The sequence below is a fragment of the Scyliorhinus canicula genome, chromosome 11 (genome assembly GCF_902713615.1).
Source record: "Scyliorhinus canicula chromosome 11, sScyCan1.1, whole genome shotgun sequence".
Classification (NCBI taxonomy): Eukaryota; Metazoa; Chordata; class Chondrichthyes; order Carcharhiniformes; family Scyliorhinidae; genus Scyliorhinus; species Scyliorhinus canicula.
In genome coordinates, this window is record NC_052156.1 from 108,219,474 (window position 1) to 108,242,257 (window position 22,784).

General features: G+C 46.7%; 1 protein-coding gene across 9 annotated transcripts in view; it reads left to right on the plus strand.

Annotated features, from left to right (window-relative positions):
- The window catches only part of sox5 (SRY-box transcription factor 5), a 471,378-nt gene that overhangs the window by 121,253 nt on the left and 327,341 nt on the right, over positions 1-22,784 (plus strand). For 5 of the 9 annotated variants that reach the window (XM_038811020.1, XM_038811021.1, XM_038811026.1 and 2 more), the window contains exon 2: positions 11,658-11,889. In XM_038811020.1, coding sequence (XP_038666948.1) covers positions 11,658-11,889 — 232 coding nt within the window. Of the gene's footprint in view, positions 1-92; positions 267-874; positions 933-11,657; positions 11,890-22,784 lie in introns of those variants that run through there. The other 4 variants (XM_038811023.1, XM_038811024.1, XM_038811022.1 and 1 more) reach the window with 4 other exon arrangements.

Genomic DNA, 22,784 nt, shown 5'->3' on the forward strand with positions numbered 1-22,784 from the left:
TTCACTAGTTGCAGCCGCATGTTTAGGAGAGATTAAAGCGACTCAAGACGCGGGGGGGGGGGGGGGGGGGGGTCCTCTTGTTTTCTCTCTCTCTCTTTCTCTCGTGCTATAGTTAACTGTTCAATTTGGCACGGGGACTCCTCACGTTTCCATGGAGGTCGGGTTTAAACTTGATCCTGATGACTTAAAAAATTGTTGCCAGTGAATTTTCACCCACTCTGCTGAATCTAGTCCTCCAGAGAAAAAAAAATAACGAGAGCGATCGGGTGAGTGACATGTTGTTTACAGATTTCCTAGAAGGGGCCTCTGCTATATTTCATCTGTTAAAGTTGCCTTTTCTTCCCTTTAACAATGCCCGATTGTTTTTGCGGAGAATACAGGTTCCAAACGCAAGAGAATGCGGTGCTATATTTTTCCTGCCAAATTCCTATCTCTCTTGTCTTCTTTGCACAGCGCTGACAAAGGAGCCATAACTTAACATCAACTGTGAGCTTTTTTTTTGGGGGGTGCCACAAAGCTCCTCTGTTGCTTGGCAAATAAGCATTTTTGGACAATGAAGAAGCAGCCATCCAGCCAGCTAGTCAGTCACGGTGGCAGTGGCGAGCAAGGGAAGTGGCTCTCGATCGACCGGCAGTCTCATCACATCTAGGGACTCGGAGCAGTTTTTTTAAAAAAGTCAGCAAGAGGGGTTCCTCTGTTCAGGCAGTTTGGCGACTCGTTCTCTCTCTCTCTGGTGTTTTTAGTTATTGTTTGCCTTTGCTTTTTTTGTTTTCATTTGCCAACAGACATTTCAGGCACGTGATCAGCTGCACCAGCGGTATGCAAAAATTGCTAGATTTAGTTTGAAACAATTTGTTGGTGCTTGTTTTGACAGCAGCAAGTCCTGCTTCCAGTATGCTCAGTGGCCCTGAATTACCTCAGGAATTCAAAAGGTGAGTTAAACTCGGGCAAGCGAAATAACTTTTTCCCCCCCACAAGGGCTAGTTTGCACCGATTCCCTTTTAACTCTGGCTAACTTTCAGTGTTTTTAAAACGTCGTTGAAGGGAACCGGAGGGAGGATGGGCGAAGTTGACGATAACCTTTTGTATGTATATGTCAACATTCTCATTGATTGCCTGAGACGGGTATTTGACGCGTGTTTCGTTTGTGTTTCATTTTTCCTTCAGCCAACAGTCCATAGAATGATGCCGCACAGGAGAAAAAAAAGGGGGGAGGCCATTCGGCCAATCGGGCTTCTGCCAGCCCTTTTTGAGAGAGCTGTCCAGTTTCGTCCCACCACCACGTACCCCTTACTCGTGCCCCAGTGGCCCTTTATTTTCGGGGTTGCTCCTGTTGCTACTATCGGCTGCGAGTGCAGCGCCAGCCATGGGCGCTCCTTATAACGTTGCACTACCGTACTCCCAACAGCTTCACTGGGGAGGGACGGGGCGTCTTGGTGACCACACACACCCCCTGGCCCAAAGGAACAGGACGAGATGGTCGGGGTGCGCGGTTGCCTTTTTTTCTCGACCTCCTGTGGCGCTGTCACATGACGAGGCAATCTTGGGGCAACGTTGGCCACACCACGTTTGAGAAATTAACATTGGTCAGAAAGCCTCAAAGCTAGGAATAAGTTCTTCATCTTCCCGTGTGTGTGTTCCCAATGCCTTATTGATAATTGATGGCAGTGTGACATTGAGGACTTTGTTCTTGTCCTCCTTGTGGACAGGAAGCTGTGCTGGCAATCTCAGCTGGGAGGCAGAGGCAACACAAAGCTTGCTTTGGTTTGTCTTGAGGAGAACAGGGCTGGACGGGTGATGGGTTATATTATCATCAAGAGGAGTTTCTATTTTCTCTCTAGTCCCTTGTTTAACCTAATATAATTAAGCCCACATCTGTAGCGCCCCCCCCCCCCCTCCAAATTTGCTTCTGGGTTCCTTTTTGCCAAAAGCACACTTTTCAGAAACTATCTGTTTCGTTTCATTTCACTTTGAACCGGGGGTCGAGAGCAACAACGTTTAGAGAACTTTTCAATAGATCTGTGACAAACATCCCCCCCCCCCCCCCCCCCCCCCCCCCCCCCAAAATAAGTGAACGTGTGCATGGTAACTTAGCACCTCGTTTTTCTTTCTCCTTCTTTCTAACACTCTGATATTTGTTTTCTGATCTTTATGAAGCGATTTCTAAATGTAATGCAAAAAAAGAGGGAGGTCGCACTTAATAGAGAAAAGCCGGGAGTTCTGATTAAAATCAGTGCTATTGGGTTTTTTAAGAGGGAAAAAAAAATATTCTTGCCTTGAATGTGCACATTGTCCACTGGTCTTTACCTAGAAATTGAGAATGCACAGAAGCAACAGTTTTCTTTACACCTACAAAGACCTTTCACAGTTTTTTTATTGGCAGGGACAGAAACAAAAGTTCCTATTATGTTTAAGTAAAATAAACAGAAATGTAATGGGCGATTGCATATCTCCATGTAGACCGCCCCCCCCCCCCCCCCCCCCGTCACTGAGTCATTGGCTATTGGCATGATCTCGGCGCGTTAGGAGAACAACAGTTTATTCAGCTGGACTCTCGCTGAATTTTAATACCTTAAAAGCATATATATATAACCCCCTAGGAAACGAGGCACAAGCAACTGGGTGTCAAAAATCACGGTCCACCTTTCATAGAACCAAAAGAGTGTTCCAAAAAAAAGAGTCCCTATTTTCAAATGAAGCCAATTGAATGGGTTGCACTCAGATTGCTGTGTCAGGGGTATCAATGACGTGACAATTGCGAGAAGTAAGTGATTAGAAATAATTTAATATAATTCCAGTGCGTGTACCTCGAAGAAGGAGTTTCAGACCAAATATTTGCAAAAGCTCTGTGAAATTATTAAATCCAAGTAATTGACTGCTATTTAGCTCTTTGGGTACTGCCTGTCCTTTGGGATTTTAAACACGTGAATCGCTTTTTTATTTCATCCTCGAAACAGTTCAGATATATGTAACGGCCAGGCTTAATATCGCCGAGGAGGTTGGAAATAAAGTTAAAAGTTTCCGCCAGGCATCTCTGCGTTCATCGTTTAAACTGGGCGCTCGACATTCCTGAAGCTCCGTCCAATACTGTCGGTGCAGGGATGATTTTCTAAATCTTGTCATAGATAAACTAAAGAGATAAGAACTGGCTCTTCCCGCCACACAAGGTTCTTGAAACTAAAGGGAAGCTCTGATATTGGATGAAACTGAAGTTGTTCAGGGGCCACCGACATCAGAGTTACCTTAATTTGTAATGCCATACGAAAATATTGTCGGGCACCCGCCCGAATACAGTGTTCATGTGTGTGTATGTGTATGTCCGTATCTGTGTGTGCCTGTATCTGTGTGTGAATGTGTGTTCCCGTATTTCTGCATCCCTCTGTGTGTGTGTGTGTGTGTGTGTGTCTGTGTGTGCATGTGTACGCCTGTGTGTGTGCCTGTATGTTTGTGTCTATTTACTGTGTCTGTGCATGTGTCTGTATGTGTGTCCATATGTATGTGTGTATCTGTCCATGTGCATGTCTGTGTGTGTCCATGTGTGTGTGTGTTGTGTGTTTCTGTGTCGGTGTGTGTGTAGAGTCCATGTCTGTGTGCGTGTTCATGTGTGTACCTGTGTTGTGTGTGTCTGTGCTGTGTCTGTGTATATGTGTGCGTGTACATGTCTGTGAGTGTCCATGTCTGTGTGTGTGTCTTGTGTGTGTGTCTGCATGTCCGTGTCTGTGCGTGTGCTTGTGCTTATGTGTGTGCCTGTGTGTGTGTATATGAATATTCTCTTTTTAAAAATAAATTTAGTGTACCTGATTAGTTTTCTACCAATTAAGGGACAATGTAGTGTGTCCAATCCACCTACCCTGCACATCTTTGGGTTGTGGGGGCAAAACCCACGCAGACACAAGGAGAATGTGCAAACTCCACATGGACAGTGACCCGAGCACGATAGCATAGTGGTTAGCACTATGGTTTCACAGCACCAGGGTTAAAGATTCAATTCCTGGCTTGGATCACTGTCTGTGTGGAGTCTGCACATTCTTCCCATGTCTGCGTGAGTTTCCCCTGGGTGCACCAGTTTCCTCCCACAAGTCCCAAAAGACGTGCTGTTAGGTCATTTGGATATTCTGAATTCTCCCTCTGTGTACCCGAACAGGCGCCGGAATGTGGCAACTAGGCGCTTTTCACAGTAACTTCATTGCAGTGTTAGTGTAAGCCTATTTGTGACAATAAAGATTACACTGAAACTGGGACCTCACTGCCGTGAGGCAGCAGTGCTGACCACTGCGCCACCATGCTGCCCTTTGTATGAATATTCTCACTGTTTTCATAGTGGGTTAAGCATTTTCATAAAAGCTTCAGTGAAGCCCAAACATAGAAATCCAGTGGACAGCATGGGCCCTAAAACAAATTGGGCAGCTGAGTGTTCTTTGGTGCACAATACCTACAGCAGATCATGAGCAGAGTCTCAACTGAATTCCACAATTGGCCATACAAGACTGTGTAAGGAACGGTATGGAGAGCAAGCAATGAAACTGTTGCACGGTAGGCTGGATCTGTTTGCAAAGAGGAAAAGGAAAGTAATGATAGTAAATGTTGAGGAGAGGCTGATGACCCAACTCTGTGTGAACAATTTCTATTTATTTTACTGCTAACCTGTGCACTAATCCCATTTGTGTATTACACAAGGTCTTTCTAGATGAATAATGCTAACACACCAGACAGAGCTTCTATTCTGTCGAGAGGGCTAGAATACAATACCAGAAATGTACTTCTGAAGCTATATAAGGCTTTGGTCAGACCCCATTTGGAGTATTTGAAGCAGTTTTGGGCCCCGTATCTAAGGAAGGATGTATTGGCCATGAAAAGGGTCCAGAGGAGATTCACAAGAATGACCCCTGGAATGGGCACAGTAAGAAGTCTTACAACACTAGGTTAAAGTCCAACAGGCTTGTTTCAAACACGAGCTTTCGGAGCACTGCTCCTTCCTCGGGTAAGGAGCAGTGCTCCAAAAGCTCGTGTTTGAAACAAACATGTTAGACTTTAACCTGGTGTTGTAAGACTTCTTACTGTGCTCACCCCAGTCCAACGCCGGCATCTCCACATCATCCCTGGAATGAACAGCTTGTCGGATGAGCAACGGTTGAGGACTCTGGATCTGTACTCGTTGGAATTTAGAAGGATGAGGGGGGATCTTATTGAAACTTACAGGATATTGTGTGGCCTGGATAAAGTGAATGTGGAGAGGATGTTTCCACTAGTAGGAAAAACTAGAAGCAGAGGACACAATCTCAGACTAAAGGGATGATCCTTTAAAACAGAGATTCAGCCAGAGGATGGTGAATCTGTGGAACTCTTTGCCGCAGAAGGCTGTGGAGGCCAAATCAATGAGTGTCTTTAAGACAGAGATAGATAGGTTTTTGATTAATAAGTCCCGAGTGGCTAATTCTGCTCCTATGTCTTAAAGTCTCATGGACTTATTTTTTGCAAGTTTCAATCTTTGTGGTTTTGCATTGTGCAAACTTCAATTTTGAAATAATTTTTTTTGCCATCATTATTCTCAAAACTGTTCTCCCTGATTGGGTGATTGATAGAACCGAACCTTGGCATCAAACACCCTTTCTTTCTTGAGCCATCAGGAGAGACACTTGAAGGGGCGGCATGGTGGCGCAGTGGTTAGCACTGCTTGCCTCACAGTGCTAAGGACCTAGATTCGATTCTGGCGCCGGGTCACTATCCGCATGGAGTTTGCCCATTTCCCCATGTTTGCGTGGTCTCACCCCCACAAGCCAAAGATGTACAGGGTAGATGGATTGGGCATGCTAAATTGCCCCTTAATTGGAAACATTTAAAAAAAAAGGAGAGACACTTGAATAATCGTGGAAGGGACTTGTCATCTAATAGGTATTCCTTCCATCCCCACCCCTCACCTCTCCTTGAAGGGACAGTCTTGGAGTTTTCAGGCAAAGCTGGGTTTAAGAAAAAGCCTGTTCCTAAAACTCAGTTTCCATATTCCTGCCGGATAGTTTGTAATCAGTTTCGACAAGGTTTTGCCCCTCCATTTTTCCATCTCTAACTTTCCACTCTCTCCTCATCAGCTCCTTTCTTCCACCCCTCTTTCTCATCCTCTCCTTTTCTATCCTCTTATCTCTGTTCTGCTTTCTATTTCCTTCATCCTTCTCTCTTCTTCTTTTGCATCCTCTCCCCTTCCTTTTCCTCCGCTTCATCTCCTTGCCTTCTCCCCTTCCTTTCCTTTCTCCTGCTACTCCTCTTGATCTCCTTGCCTCTTCCACAAGTGTTGACTCACTTTGTTCCAGTAATATGGGCCATCGATGCCCATTGAGTACCTCGTACAAATTGCTGTTATTCATGGGAACTAGGACAGCAGGGTGGCGCAGTGGGTTAGCCCTGCAGCCTCATGGCGCCGAGGTCCCAGATTCGATCCTGGCTCTGGGTCACTGTCCGTGTGGAGTTTGCACATTCTCCCCTTGTTTGCATGGGTTTTGGCCCCACAACCCAAAGATGTGCAGGCTAGGTGGATTGGCCACGCTAAATTGCCCCTTAATTGGAAAAAATAAATTGGGTACACTAAATTTATTTTAAAATAAATAAATAAATTCATGTGAACTCCTTGATAGTGGGTGCCGCTGACCTATCTGGCTGGGGAGGGCATCATGGTTCCAATGTCCATCTCACCCAGTGTCCACACACATCCAGAATGGTGGAAAAGCTGGCTGATTTTACCCTAACGATGCCGGAGATGCTGTGCCCGACTGAAACACTCCTAATGTTGGCACAGCTTAGAACAGATGGACTTTGCACAGACGTGCAGTCTGCATAGTTCAGTGATGGAGACTTTACTTCAAAGCCACTGGAGGAGTCCAGCGGGTTTTCTTAAAGAAACGTTTGCCAGTATTTAAGTGGAAGCTAGATAGGTATATGAAGGCAAAAAAAAGGATATGCTGATCGATACGTGCGATGGGTTAGGGTGGTTGGATAACTTTAATTTTCTTTTCATAAATTTACAGTATCTAATTTTTTTTCCAATTAAGGAGCAATTTAGCATGGCCACACCACCTAGCCTGCACATCTTTAGGGTGTTGGGGTAAGACGCATGCAAACAAGGGGAGAATGTGCAAGTGACCCAGGGCTGGGATTGAACCCGGGTACTCGGTGCCGTGAGGCAGCAGTGCTAACCACTGCACCACCCTGGGTGGGTAGATACTTATATGGAGCATAAACACTAGCACAGATCATTGGGCTGAATGGTATGTCTCTGTGCTGTAACATTCTATGCATAAACGTAATTGTACAATCCGTAAGGTGATTGGACACCTTTTATGAGCAGCTGAATTATAACCTTGGATGTTTACAAGACAGGAGACTACGCGGCCCATCATGTCCATGCCAAATCTTCCAAGCTGTCCAATGAATTTAATTCCCTCAGTCTTTCACCATTGCCCTACAAAGTTCCCTTTCTGAACGTTACCATTGAACCTGCTTTCACCATGTACACCATGATCAATAACAACACACTGCATGGAACAAATTCTCCTTTTCTGCTCTTCTTTCCTTGACCAATGATCTTCAAACCGTGCCCTGTGATCTATCTTCCTTCCTGCCTGTGGAAACATCTTCATTTTCCCTCAAAAACATTTCTCACCGTTTTGAACACCACTATTAAATCCTCCTTTAACCTTCTCTTTTCGAAGGAGAACAGTCTTAGCTTAGAGAGTTTCTCCACATTACTGAAGTCCCTTATCCATCCTGTCATTCCGGTAAATTTCCGTTGCACCCTCCCCAAGGCTCGGACATCCTTCTTAAAGTTCGGTGTCCAGAAGTGGATACTGTGCTCCCATTGAGATCTAACTGTGGCTTAGAAAGGTTTAGGATAACATTAGTATGGTACACCTCATATTTACAATCAGCACAGAAAACTGATACATTGTTATATGAGAGTATGAGAAAGGTCCTATTATCCCCTGCTAAGGTAATTTGACAAAAGTCATTACTCAATGATAGGCAATGGGGACAGAATGACTGCAGTAACTGTCTGTAGTTACATCATAAACACATTCCTTTTGACCACGCTTAATCTGTCACTATTCCAGATGTACAAAGATCTTTCCCCCACCATGAGTGCGCCCTCAGGGTAACATTTTTTAAATTTGAATTTAGAGCACCCAATTCCTTTTTTCCCAATTCAGGGGCAATTTAGCATGGCCAATTCACCGACCCTGCACATCTTTGGGTGTGGGGGTGAGACCCACGCAGACATGGGGAGAATGTGCAAACTCCACATGGACAGTGACCCGGGGCCGGGATCAAATTCCCAGGGTAACATTGACAAATACCATCATCCTGTTGCGCTTCATGGATTCCAGTGCTGAAATGAATGGAGACGGTCAGTTTGACCACAGGACCAGTAAACATCACCGTCTAGATGGAGAGTTTGCATCTGTTTTAGATGCAGACAGCGTGTGGAACCATCATTACCATCAGCCCTAATTAAACAATAACTTGATTGAGTTATATTCCAGAGCAGGAATATCACAGCAGATCCCAATCTCAGTGGTCAGTCAGCATGTCATGCATAGCAGCATTTTTAATTCGGTGCTGGAATACTATTCCCCCCTACTGTTGGTCAGGCTTTGGTTCCAGTGAAATGTGCACTAATGCTAGTTTATACCCACAGGCATGAATGTCAATGGAGTTTTAGTTCTGTTAATATAGGCTTCAGTATTAACACTTTAAAGGCACAGGGTCCCTTTTGTTGATGCTCCTAGGCCAGACTAGTTACACTGGATATTTTAGGGACAACTTTAACCCAATTCACCCAGTGGAATACTGACGCAATCAGATTGGACGCCTTTGTTTACACCTTGTCTAATTTTACTCTCCATTGACTTCAAATGAAAGTAATATTGAGCAGGGTGTAAATCGTGTACTGATTTAACAAGCTTTGTGTCAATACAAAGGATGTAGCTAACACTGGAGCAAAGTCAAACTGATCGAAATAAAGAAAGAAATTTCTTTTTTGCAGTGTCTTTAATGACCTTAGGACACCTCAAAGCAAGGGTGGCACAGTGGCTAGCACAGCTATCTCACGGCACCGAGGACCTGGATTTGATCCCGGTCCTGGGGCATTGTCTATCTGGAGTTTTCACAGTCTCCCCATGTCTGTGTGGGTCTCCACCGCAGAACCCAAAGACGTGCAGGGTAGGTGGATTGGCCACGCTAAATTGCTCCTTAATTGGGAAAAAAAAACAATTGGGTACTCTTAACATTTAAAAAAATGATAGACAGTCACTATTGCATTGTCAGGACCACATAACATATTGTGATCCCACGAGCTGGAATAATATTAATAACCTGATTTTTAAAAAAAATTAGAGTACCAAATTCGGGGAGAATGTGCAAAATCCACACGGACAGTGACCCAGGACCGGGATCGAACCCCGGACCCCAGCTCCATGAGGCAGAAGTGCTAACCACTACACCACCGTCCTGCCCATATTAATAACCAGATAAGGTATTTTAATGATGTTGACTGACAGATACATGGTGTCCCACACATCAGGGAGAGCATTCTGCTCTCATTCAAGAGTCCCACGTGGACAGATTAGCTTAATACCACCTGAACAATGGTACCTCTAGCACACCTTAGGGACTGCAACAAACTATGAGCTGTGGGCATCTGCTCAAACCCAGGTGGAACTTGAACACGTGACCCTCTAACTGAAAGGAAGGAGCATGCGCAGTGAGCTGAGGCTGAAACTTTGTCTTATCCCACTTTAGAATCAGCATGTCCTGGAATTATGCAAGGGACAAATAGAAATGCTTTCCTGGGTGGAAGGTACCCTGGGCCGAGGAGGAGGAGAAATTATTCTGAGTTCCAACCCTTGATCTCTCGTCAACATTCCTTGGCCTGAAGTTTTTAAAAATTAATTTATGGGATGTTGCCCTTCAGAAGGTTTTGGTGAGTTGCCTTTGTGAACCGCTACAGTCCCTGGGGTGCAGGTGCACTCACAGTGTTGTTAGGGAGGGTGTGTCAAGATTTTGACCCAGCAACAGTGAAGGAACAGCTATATATATATATCCAAGACGGGGTGGTGAGTGACTTGGAGGGGAACCTCCAGATGCTCCCTGCACGTCTTTGGGTTGTGGGGGTGAGACCCAAGCAGACACGGGGAGAATGTGCAAACTCCACGTGGAAAGTGACCTGAGGCCGGAATCAAAACCGGGTCCTCGGCGCCATGAGGCAGCAACGCCCACTGTGTCACCATGCCACCCCAGGGTTCCCAGGTATCTGCAGCTCTTGTCCTTCCAGATGACAGTGGTCATGGGTTTGGAAGGTGCTGCCCAAGAATCCTTGGCGGATTACTACAGAGTGTCTTGTAGATGGTGCATATGGCTGCTACAAGTATAGTTGTGTGGGGGTCATATGAAGTCAGGGTGATGGCACCATAGTTAAACAACACCCAGTGTAAAGTCTTATACATGTATAATGATGGCTTGGATCAGGTAATGAATGTTGAATGGTATCAGTGGAAGCCTATCTTAGCAAAGGATTAGATGCTTCAAGAGAGGGGAGATAATTGACAGAGGATAAACAAAATGGCTGGCAGTACGGTAACAGTAACTGAATGTTGATCTTGACTGAATATGGAGCTGGCTTTGCCGTTTAAATATGCACCATTTTTAACAGCCACTGGATCTCAATCATATATGTGTAGTGTAACAGTATCATTATGTTTGTGACTTTAACCTATTTGTCAGGGTGCAGTCATGCAGTGGTTATGGTACTGGATGAATAATAGAGTGCATGAGTTCAAATCCCCCTCCCATAAGTTTGTGAATTTGAATTCAGTTAAAAGTTAATAAATAAAATGTTGGTATCAGGCAAAAAAGTGACAATGGAGCTGTTGGATTGTCATTAATCTGGTTCACCAGTGCCCATTAGGGAAGAGAATGTGTTATCCTTACCCAGTCAGGAGGGTGGCACAGTGGTGCAGTGGCTAACACTGCTGCCTTACGGTGCCGAGGACCCAGGTTCGATCCCAGCCCCGGGTCACTGTCCATGTGGAGTTTGCACATTCTCCCCTTGTCTGCATGGCTCTCACCCCCACAACCCAAAGGCGTGCAGGGTAGGTGGATTGGCCACGTTAAATTGCCCCATAATTGGAAAAAAAAATTGGGTACTTTAAATTTAAAAAAATCCTTACCCAGTCAGGCCTCTACGTGACTCCATCCCCACACCAACATGGGTCTTAAATGCCCACTGAAGTGGCCCAGTGAACTATTCAATAGCGATTCAAGAAAATGACCCACGGCCACCTTCTCGGGGGTAACTAGAGGGTGAAGATAAATGACAACTTTGCCAGTGATGCCCACATTGTGAAAATGTATTGAATAAGAAACACTTTAATAGAAGGTAGAGTCACTGCATTTGAGTAACCATTAGTCTCACTGAACTTTGGAAGCACTCTGTTTTTTTCCACAGAAATTGTACATTTGATCTTCAATATGTCTGAATGGATCAGTAAACCAAGGTCTCACTGGGCCGTGTGATTTTATTTCATGGTATCTATGAATGGATCAAGCCATGTCACGTTGATTAGTATTTATGAACATATTACTTTTCTTTTTTTGTTGTTGTGTTCCTGTAGGATGTCTTCCAAGAGACCGGCCTCTCCGTATGGTGAAACAGATGGAGAGGTAGCCATGGCGACGAACAGACAGAAAGTAGAAGAGGGAGAAAGTGACGGACACTCTGCTTTTCACTTGCCTCTTCCTCCAAGCTTTTCCAACAGCCTTCACACAGAAGAGCTACACACACCATCCGCGTTGACCAGAGAGACTTTATCTTGTGAAAGTCCAACATCTCTGCCAGACACAGTGGTATGTTAATCCTTTCTGTTCTGTACATGCAGCTTGTCAAGAAATGTCACCGTCGCTCATCTTGACAAAGTTTTAAAAAAAAAATTTAGAGTACCCAATTATTTTTTCCAATTAAGGGGAAATTTAGCACGGCCAATCCACCTACCCTGCACATATTTTGGGTTTTCCGGGGGCGGGTGAAACCCACGCAGACACGGTGAGAATGTGCAAACTTCACACGGACAGTGACCCAGGGCTGGGATTCGAACCCGGGTCCTCAGCGCCGTAGGCAGCAATGCTAACCACTGTGCCACCGTGCTGCCCTATCTTGACAAAGTTTTCAGTGAAGGTCTACTTCAAGGATTTACAATTGCTATAACTTAAATATAGAAGAACAAGTTTATCTTCTACGTGGGTCCAGCAAGGCTGTCAGTGTGCCCCCGGCGCCAAGCATTCTGCCAGTTAAAGTGCATTTATCCCCAAACTTTGAATTATTTTTTACAACTAACAAACAAATGTTCAAAGGAAATCAAAAATATCACCCCTGTCTGTGTGGAGTTTCCACATTCTCCCCCTTTCAGTGTGGGTCTCACCCCCACAACCCAAAGATGTTAGGTGGAGTGGCCATGTTAAACTGCCCCTTAAATGGAAAAACAAATAATTGGGTCCTCTAAATTTATATTAAAAAATATCACCTCAATTTTTAATTACATTATGTTTTTTCTTCTGCATGCTCACAACAAGGTGGATAAGTTTAATGTGTATTTTGAGGACAGTCCTAGAGAGTTTACAACCCGAGGTCCGAAGTAATGATTAAAACAGAACTTGGAGATCCCAGCCTCTGTTTTGATATTCAGTGTCCCTACCCCGTACTTCCCCCCCTCCCATGACTCTCCCTTCCCCTACGACCTCCTCCTCCAATGCTTTGGGGTAATTTCTCTGTCTAAAATAAATTTCTAGTCATGTTCACCTTGACCAAAAAGCGACTGACGGAGAAATGTGTCTCTAGTCTGTTTAAATGCTGGATGTTATGTTGGACAATTATGGCTGAATTTGCTTAAAATAATAATGAAACAGAGGCAGTCTATAATTGGCAAGGGTTAAAATGAAAGGAGTAACTCTTGAGTAAAAATAACTTTGTCGCTTGTGCCTGCTTCAGACATCAATGAACGATGGACACAGACTTGAAAGAAAGAAGGCTTCAGAAAACAAGAGACAAGTTAAATATGATAAATGTCTAAGAGGAAGAGAGGCTAGCAATACAAACAACATTATTTCTGTGTTCCAATTATAGAACATTTTAAATTAGAGAATATTCAAAATGAACTTCAATCCTATTGTTTCTTTTTAAATTTCTCACTTAATTTGCATTTACCCAGATAAAAGTAGGGAACTAGATATTATTTTTCTGTTTTGCTATCTTCATTGTCACGTAGAACCCGGGTTTAATACAGGACAGAGCACCCTCTATCCTCTTCCAGTCACATGCTAGTGCCCACTGAAAAAGCTGCACCCTCTCCATTTTACCCTAGAAAATTTGCAATTCATTGTGAGAACATTTTTTCACCGGTGTTTGCCTCACGCTTAGTTGGAAGGAGCATTCGGTTTCCCAAGCATTTAAACATGGCTCAGTGGCACAATAGTCAGCACTGCTGCCTCGCAGCGCCCGAGACCCGGGTTCGATTCTGGCCATGGGTGACTGGCTATGTGGAGTTTTCACATTCTCCCCGTGTGTGCGTGGGTTTCCTCCGGCTGCTCTGGTTCTTCCCACAGTCCAAAGATGTGCAGGTTAGGTGGATTGGCCATGATTAATGTGTGGGATAGGGCGCGGGGTTGGGCCTAGGTAGAGTGCACTTTCAGAGGATCGGTGGAGACTCAATGGGCCAAATGGCCCCCATCTACATTGTAGAGATTCTGTAGAACCTCCAATATCTTTCGACTTCGCCGAGGTGGCAGTTTTCATCTGCTCAGTCGGGACTTGATCCATACATGGTACAGCTTGAAAAAGCAGCGTTACACCGCAGCATGTCCAGCTTGTCACATTTATAGGGGGAAAAGCATCAGGCAAGAAAAATGTTTGAACCCCTTGCTGAAGGCTTTAATGGAGAAAATGTTATTATTTTGATGCAACCATTATTATTTATTTAGCAAATGTAAGTCCCCAAAGTCAAGTGATAGTCTCATCATTTGCTGAGTTGAAGATGGTTAGTCCAATCATTTAGTCTGTGGAGGGGGCACTCCATTGTAATGTGCAGCATTGTTTGTGTATCTCCACAAGTGCATCAGGGGTTTGTTCTGAGGCCCCAACAGTGTGAGTTGGCTGTACAGGGGTTTGTGGCCTGCCCTAAACCTGCTCAGCAAGGACCACTGTTGTTGTAGTGGTTCAAAGCCATTTGACACATCGGAAATTTGTTTGTGACTTCCTGTGTTCCCCATTCCTTGTTCCAGAGGATGTCTGCTTGGTAGATCTTGCTCAGGAAGGTTGCTCATATAGAATCTCTTCCGTGCAGAAGGAGGACTATCAGCCCATCGAGTTTGGGTCGATCCTTCGAAAGAGCACTCAGTGCATGTCCACTCACGTCCACCCCACCCTATCCACATAACCCCATAACATAACCTGCATATCCCTGGACTCTTAAGGGGCAATTTATCATGGCCAGTCCGCCTAACCCGCATGTCTTTGGACTGTGGGAGGAAATCGAAGCACCTGGAGGAAACCCACATAGACATGGGGAGAAAGTACAAACTCCACACACGCAGTGATTGGAAATGAGCCCGGGTCCCTGGCGCCGTGAGGCAGCAGTGCTAACCACTGTGCCACCATGTCGCACTAGGGGATACTGAGATGGAAGGTGGGTTGAATAAATTACCATCATTATTCTTCTATTAAAGAGCATTGAATGCCCGATATGCAGGCTGGAATATTGACTGTGAAATGGAATACAGGAACAGTCATGGCTGAACTTAATCTCATCCTATGAAGAATCAGTTTGCTTTCCAGTTGGTGTGGGAAGCGCGTGCACCATAAGGGTTTATTTGTTGAGCAACCAATGGTGAAAGTGAAGGAGTGGGTTAGTGGAGCAGCGTTGTCGGAGGTGGAAGGTCAAATGGGGAAACCTCCTGAATTGCATCTGACTAGAGTTCGCATACCCAGAAACTCTGAGTCTGAAGACCCACATAAGCTTTGGGTCTGAGAAGAAGGGGTGGAGCGGAGGATAAGATAGTGGTACAAGGAGCGCCATGGTGGCGCAGTGGTTAGCACTGCTGCCTATGGCACTGGGTTCCATCCCAGCTCCGGGTCACTGCCTGTGTGGAGTTTGCACATTCTCCCTGTGTCTTCAAGGGTCTCACCCCCACAACCCAAAGATGTGCAGGTTAAGTGGATTGGCCACGCTAAATTGCCCATTAATTGGAAAAAATAATTGGGTACTCTAAATTTATATTTATAAAAAGATAGTGGTATAAGATGCTTAAAAAAAAACATGTGGAAGACCATGTGGAGCTCAGCACCAAGGGAAATCTGAGAATTAGCAAGTAGTTTTATCCTAATACAAAAGCAAAATACTCTGGTCGGAGAATCTCCGGGGGCCGGCGTCAATCCCGCCACCGCCGTGTCCCGAATTCTCCGCCACCAGAGATTTGGCGGGGGCGGGCATCGCGCCGCGCCGGTTGGCGGGCACCCCCCCCCCGGCGATTCTCCGGCCCTTGATGGGCCGAAGTCCCGCCGCTGTCAACCCTCTCCCGCCGGCCTGGATCACCTACCTTACCGGCGGGAGCAGGCGGTGCGGGCGAGCTCCAGGGTCCTGGGGGGGATGCTGAAAACATGAAATAAAAAGAGACAATGGCCGGGATTCTCCCCTACCTGGCGGGGTGGGGGGTCCTGGCGTGATGGAGTGGCATGAACCACTCTGACGTCGGGCCGCCCCAGAGGTGCGGAAGTCTCCGCACCTTTAGGGGCCAAGCCCTAACATTGAGGGGCTAGGCCCGCGCCGGAGTGGTTTGCGCCGGCCTTTGCGCCACGCCAGCCGGGGCCAAGGGACTTCACCGGCCGGCGGAAGTCCGCACATGCGCCGGAACGTCAGCGGCTGCTGACGTCATCCCCGCGCATGCGCAGGGGAGGGAGTCACTTCCGCCTCCGCCATGGTGAAGACCATGGCGAAGGCAGAAGGAAAAGAGTGCCCCCACGGCACAGGCCGTCCGCCGATCGGTGGGCCCCGATCGCGGGCCAGGCCACCGTGGGGGCACCCCCCGGGGCCAGATCGCCCCGCACTCCCCCCCCCGGAGCCCGCTCACACCGCCTGGTCCCGCCGGTAAGGTAGGTGGTTTGATCCACGCCGGCGGGACCAGCATGACGGCAGCGGGACTTCGGCCCATCGCGGGCCGGTGAATCGCCGGGGGGGGGGCTGCCGACAGGCGCGCGCGATTCCCACCCCCGCCGAATCTCCGGTGCCGGAGAATTCGGGACACGGCGGGGGCAGGATTGACACCGGCCCCCGGCGATTCTCCGACCCGGCGGGGGGTCGGAGAATCCCGCCCAATGTTGGAAATATTCAGCAGGCCAGGCAGCTTTTGTGGTGAGAAACAAAACACTTCAAACTGGTGCATTTTCTTCAAATCTGACTTGACTTGCCAATTTTTTTTTTTTTATAAATGTTTTTATTCAGTTTTCATATTTTATATTGAACAAATTACAAATTGTTAGGAGAAAGAAAAAAGAAAAAAAAACAAACACGCAAAAATTAACATACATATTTACAGGTAAGCATCTTCGTAGTAGTAACTGCGCCCCCCCCCCCCCCCCCCCCCCCTTCAACATGTTTATTTAGTTTGGTTTTGGGCCTTAGCTAGCCATCGAACCCCCGTAACGAACCTGTAGCCCCCCCCCCCCCTCCCGCTACCTTCCCCCGACTATTCTTCCTCTTGTACATTGGCCACAAATAGGTCCCGGAACAGTTGCATGAATGGCTCCCACGTTCTGTGGAAGCCGTCGTCCGACCCTCGGATGGCAAATTTGATTTTCTCCATTTGGAGAGATTCCGAGAGGTCGGACAGCCAGTCCGCAGCTCTGGGCGGTGCTGCTGACCGCCAGCCAAACAGGATTCTACGGCGGGCGATCAGGGAGGCAAAGGCAAGGGCGTCCGCCCTCCTCCCCAGGAATAGATCTGGCTGTTCTGAAACCCCGAAGACCGCCACTATCGGGCATGGCTCCACCCTCACTCCCACCACTTTGGACATAACCTCGAAGAAGGCTGTCCAGTACTCCACGAGTCTGGGGCAAGACCAGAACATGTGGGCGTGGTTGGCCGGGCCTCTTTGGCACCGTTCACATCTGTCTTCCACCTCCGGGAAGAACCTACTCATACGGTTTCTCGTTAAGTGGGCTCTATGTACCACTTTTAGTTGCGTCAGGCTGAGCCTTGCGCACGTGGAGGTGGAGTTGACCCTATGCAGTGCTTCGCTCCAGAGTCCCCACCCTATCTCCATCCCCAGGTCGTCCTCCCATTTCCTTCTTGTTGCGTCCAGTACGGTGTCGTCCCTATCTACCAGTCGGTCATACATGTCACTACAGTTCCCTTTCTCTAGGATACTTGCGTCCAGTAGGTCTTCCAGTAGTGTCTGTCGTGGCGGTTGTGGGTACGTCCTTGTCTCCTTTCGTAGGAAGTTTTTGAGCTGCAGGTACCGTAGCTCGTTCCCCCCAGCTAGCTGAAATTTCTCTGTCAGTTCGTCCAGTGTTGCGATCCTGTCGTCCGTGTATAGGTCCCTGACTGTCAGTGTCCCCCCGTCCTGCCTCCACCTTTTGAAGGTGGCGTCGGTCAGTGCTGGTTTGAACCTATGGTTGTTGCAGATGGGATGACTTGCCAATTTAACATCACCTTTCTCCAATTATTTTATTTTATTTTTTTTAAATTAAAAAAAATAAATTTAGAGAGGGCAGCATGGTGGCACAGTGGTTTGCATTGCTGCCTACGGTCCTGAGGACCGGGGTTCGAATCCCGGCCCTGGGTCACTGTCTGTGAAGAGTTTGCACGTTCTCCCTGTGTCTGCGTGGGTTTCACCCCCATAACCCAAAGATGTGCATGATAGATGGATTGGCCACACTAAAAAATTGCCCCTTAATTGGAAAAGAATTTTGGGTACTCAAAATTTATTAAAAATAAATAAATAAATTCAGAGTACCCAATTATTTTTTTCCAATTAAGGGGCAATTTAGCATGGCCTATCCACCTACCCTGCACATCTTTGGGGTGTGGGGTTGAGACCCATGCAAACACTGGGAGAATGTGCAAACTCCACACGGACAGTGACCTGGAGCTGGGAGCCTCAGCACAGTGAGGCAGCAGTGCTAACCACTGGGCCATCACCAATAGTTTTATAATTAAGAAGTGTTGAAAGAAAACAGAAAGAAAAAACCCAAAGGGAGCTTGTAGGTTGGGGCAGTCGGTAGCATAGTGGCATTGTCACTGGATTAGTAATCCAGTAACTGATGGTAACGTTTTGGGCACCCAGGTTTGAATCTCGCCTCGGCAGATGGTGCAATTTGAAACCAATAAAAGTTTGGAATTAAAGATTTAATGGTGACCACGAGAGGAGTGCCCTAAAAAAATCCATCCATCTGTTTTATTGATGTCCTTTCGGGAAGGAAATCAGCCGTCCTTACCTGGCCTGGTCTACTTGCGACTCCAGACCAACAGCATTGTGGGTGACTCTCAACTGCGCTCCGAAATGGCTGAGCCCAATTTGGGATGGATGGCAAATGCCGGCCTAGCCATCATTGCCCACACCCCGTAGATGAATTAAAAAATAAGTCGTTGTGTTAGTTATGACAACGTGAAATTCTCTTTTTTTAAAATAAATTTAGAGTATCCAATTATTTTTTATTCCAATTAAGGGGCAATTTAGCATGGTCAATCCACCTACCCTGCACATCTTTGGGTTGGGGGGTGTGAAATGCACACAGACACGTAAGAGTGTGGCAGTGCGCCACCGTGCCACCCAGACAATGTAAAATTCCTGTTTGTTTGTTTATTAATTTCCCTTGCAGAGTCGGAATAGACGCATCATTTTGTTCTGGATGATCTTTGAACACTCACCAATCAGGCTGTGAACAAGCTTTCATTACTTGAGAAGTAAATCTCGGAACATAAAATGTGGCTTAATCATTCACTCTGGATGGAATGACGTCTACCCAGCAGCTTGTTTAATGTCAAGTTACAGAGATAAAAAAAACTGAGATAGAGGCAGGATCAGTGGATTATTTCAGATCTAAAACATCCTCTCTAAGGATTGTACTCATTCACATATGTAAGATATTAAGTTTGCATAGATTACCCTACGACCAAATCCATTCTGACTGGCAGAGAAGTTTAGAGGGATTTACATGAGAGAATTGAGAGAACTCGAGGGCTTTGTTGCAGCAATTGTATAAAGTGATATGTAGTGTAAATCTACTGGTGTGTCCCTAGATAGTGCAGAGGCTTACAGCCTCTCAGAGCACAGATTACTGTTTTATCTTGTCATACTGAATTAACGCTCTGGAACACCGTTAAACAGTGGTGACCTGTTCATCTTTGAGAATTGCAGCAGCGAGGAGATGATGTAGCGATGGTGTTTAAATCTTTCCTTAACAGTGGGTTGTTTCTGAGTTCCATCACAGCAGTATCCACAAGAGCAGGCGAGAGGAAATCATCGGCAGTGAGACTCTGACTTAATCGGCTTGATTGTCGGCATATTTACCAAAATAAGGGGCTATAATTTAAGAAAGTCATCAATATGTTCATTCGGAAGAAGTTACTTTCTGCTCAGAGACTGGTGGAAACTTGGAAGGCATTTACCATTGAGGAGCAGTTGAGAAAAATAGCACAGATACATTTAAGAGGAGGCTAGTTAAGTACATGAGGGAGAAAGGAATTTGAGGTTATTCTGAAGGAGTTAGATGGAAAGGAGAGCGAGGAGTCTCACGGCAGCACAGTCCAGTTGGGTGAATAGTCTGTGTCTCTGCTATACATTCTATATCATTTCATTCATTTGAAATGTAAAATTAAACATTAACTCTGTGGTACAAAAAAAAGTAAATTCAGTGAGTACCCAGATAGCCTTTTCAATGCAAATACAAATGGTAAATTGGCTCATTGACCAAAGGGAATTGTTCGAGAGAGGGACCATGTAAGCGAAGTGAGTGTCTTCTGCATTAAGTTAAAAAGATTCTAATTTGAAACCTTAAAAGTTTGTGCAGTTCGGGGAATTTGAAAGAAGATTTTTTTTGTTTTCAACAAACCTATTGTTGGCGCATTGTTCAACAGGAAAAGCCAAACCCATGTTTGATAACTGAATTTAAATTAGCACCATGGAACCATAGAAAAGGTACAGTGCAGAAAGGGGCCATTTGGCCCATTTTGTCCATGCTGACCCAAAGACACCCAGGTGCCCTTTCTAATCCCTTCTCCCTGCACATGGCCCATAGCCCTGCAGTTTACTGCACTTAAGGTGCAGATCCAGGTACTTAATTTTAGGGTCTATTCCTCCACCACCAACTTATGCAGCAAATTCCAGACACCACCACCATCTATGTAAAAATTTGGGCGGGATTCTCCGCTCCTGGGACTAAGTGCCTGCGCCGTTGTGAACGCTGTCGCATTTCACGACAGCGCGAACAGGGCTTGGGCACGACCTATTCTGGCCCCCACAGGGGGCCAGCACAGCGCTGGAGCGGTTCACTCCGCTCCAGCCTCCTTATGTGGCGATGGGTGCCGTACCAACCCACGCATGAACAGTTGGGGGAGGTCATTCCTGTGCATGTGCAGTTGGGCATGCGCGGGGAACTTCTTGAGCGTGCCGGCCCCTCACCAACATGGCGCCGGGGTTCTGGGGCTGGCCGCGGAAGGAGATAGGCCCGGGGGGGGGGGCAGAGGCCGGCCCGCCAATTGGCGGGCCCCGATCGCGGGCCTGACCCCATCGGAGGCCCCCACCCCCGGTGAAGGAGCCCCCCACCAGGCCACCTCCCCCCGCCCCCCCCCAGCATTCCCGCACAGTTCCCGCCGACAGTAGCCAGGAGTGAACTGCACCGGCAGGACTGTCATTTTTTTCGCCGGCCATCCGGGCCAGAGAATCGCCGCTCGCTGTTTACGGTGATTCTCTGAGCGGCCCGGAGCGATTCACGCGGCACTGGTTTCGGGGGGTGGGAGAATCGCATGCGGGTGTCGGGGCGGCAAGGCGCGGCCCGCGCTGCGCCCCGGCGATTCTCTCACCTGACGTGGGGGGGTAGAATACCGCCCGTTTACCTTCATGTCCCCTCTAATCCTTCTGCCACTTAGGTTGAATCTGTGAAACCCCGTTTTTGAATTCTCTGCCAAGGCAAACAGGTTGTTCCTGTCTATCTCTACCCCTCACAATTTGGTACATCCCAATCATGTCACCCCTCAGCCTTCTCTGTTCCAAAGAAAACAACACTAGCCTCTCCAATCTCTCCTCACAGCTACAAATCTCCAGCCCTGGCAACATTCTAATAAATCTTCTCTGCACTCTCTCCAGAGCAACTACGTCCTTCCTATAATGTGGTGACCAGATCTGTGCACAATACTCCAGCTATGGTATCACTATTGTATTGTACAGTTTCATCATTACATCCCTATTCCACACCTCTGCCATATCTACCTGCACGGCTACTTTTAGGGACCTGTGCACTTCCATGCCAGGATCTCTCATTTCATCTACCCCTCTCAGTATATTCCTGTGTATTGTGTATTCCCTTTTACTGTTTGACCACTCCAAATGCATAACCTCATACTTATCCGAGTTGAGCTCCATCTGCCACTTTCCTGCCCATTCCACCGAACCATCTATATAATTTTGGAGCTCACAGCTATCCTCTGTACCATACACTACACGGCCAATTGTTGCGTTATATGAAAATTCCCAATGGAACCTCTCATTCTTGTCTTAAAGTGAAGTTTAGTTGTGGAGTTGTTTGTTGAATCCTGCAAACCAAAAGGGCCACCTTCTAACCAGTTCTTGTTGTCAGAGTCATTCTGAACCCGTTCCTTCTTTTATCAATTGGCCTCCAGATGGTCTCTTAATTTCAGTTATTTTCCCCACTTTATGACATTTCCACACATTTAGGGCTCAGGTTAGGGGCAGAAGGGGTTGTTGCCCATGTTTGAATTTGTATTCTAATTTTTTGCTGGAGTTTCTGTTAGAATGGGGCCTACCACTTCGATTTGGCTTTTCCCTAATTCGGGTTTTTTTTTTGTGCCAATACCAGTTCATCTTTTCATAGAATTTACAGCGCCGAAGGAGGCCACTTGGCCCATCGAGTCTGCACCGGCTCTTGGAGAGAGCATCCCTACCCGAGGTCAACACCTCCACCCTATCCCCATAACCCAGTAACCCCACCCAACACTAAGGGCAATTTTGGACACTAAGAGCAATTTATCATGGCCAATCCACCTAACCTGCACGTCTTTGGACTGTGGGAGGAAACCGGAGCACCCGGAGGAAACCCACGCACACACGGGGAGGATGTGTAGACTCCGCACAGACAGTGACCCAAGCCGGGAATCAAACCTGGGACCCTGGAGCTGTGAAGCAATTGTGCTATCCACAATGCTACCGTGCTGCCTTTTCTAACCTCGGCTGGGGTTATGGTCATTGGATTGATCCTGATTTCCCTCAGGATATGGCTGTCTTATATTTGAATTGTTTGCATGGGGGATATGGCGGGGGGGGGGGGGGGGGGGGGGGGTGTGCAGTTAATTTGAGTGTTGGGAGTTGGTTTTGGCATCATCTTGAATGAGGGAAAATTTGCTTCAAAGTCAGGGTTTGGATTGCAATCCCAATTCTCTTCCCACACCTAGTGGTGCAGTAAGGCAGACGTTTGTCTATTTTCATAGCTAGTTATCCCTGGAACATGTCACTATCTG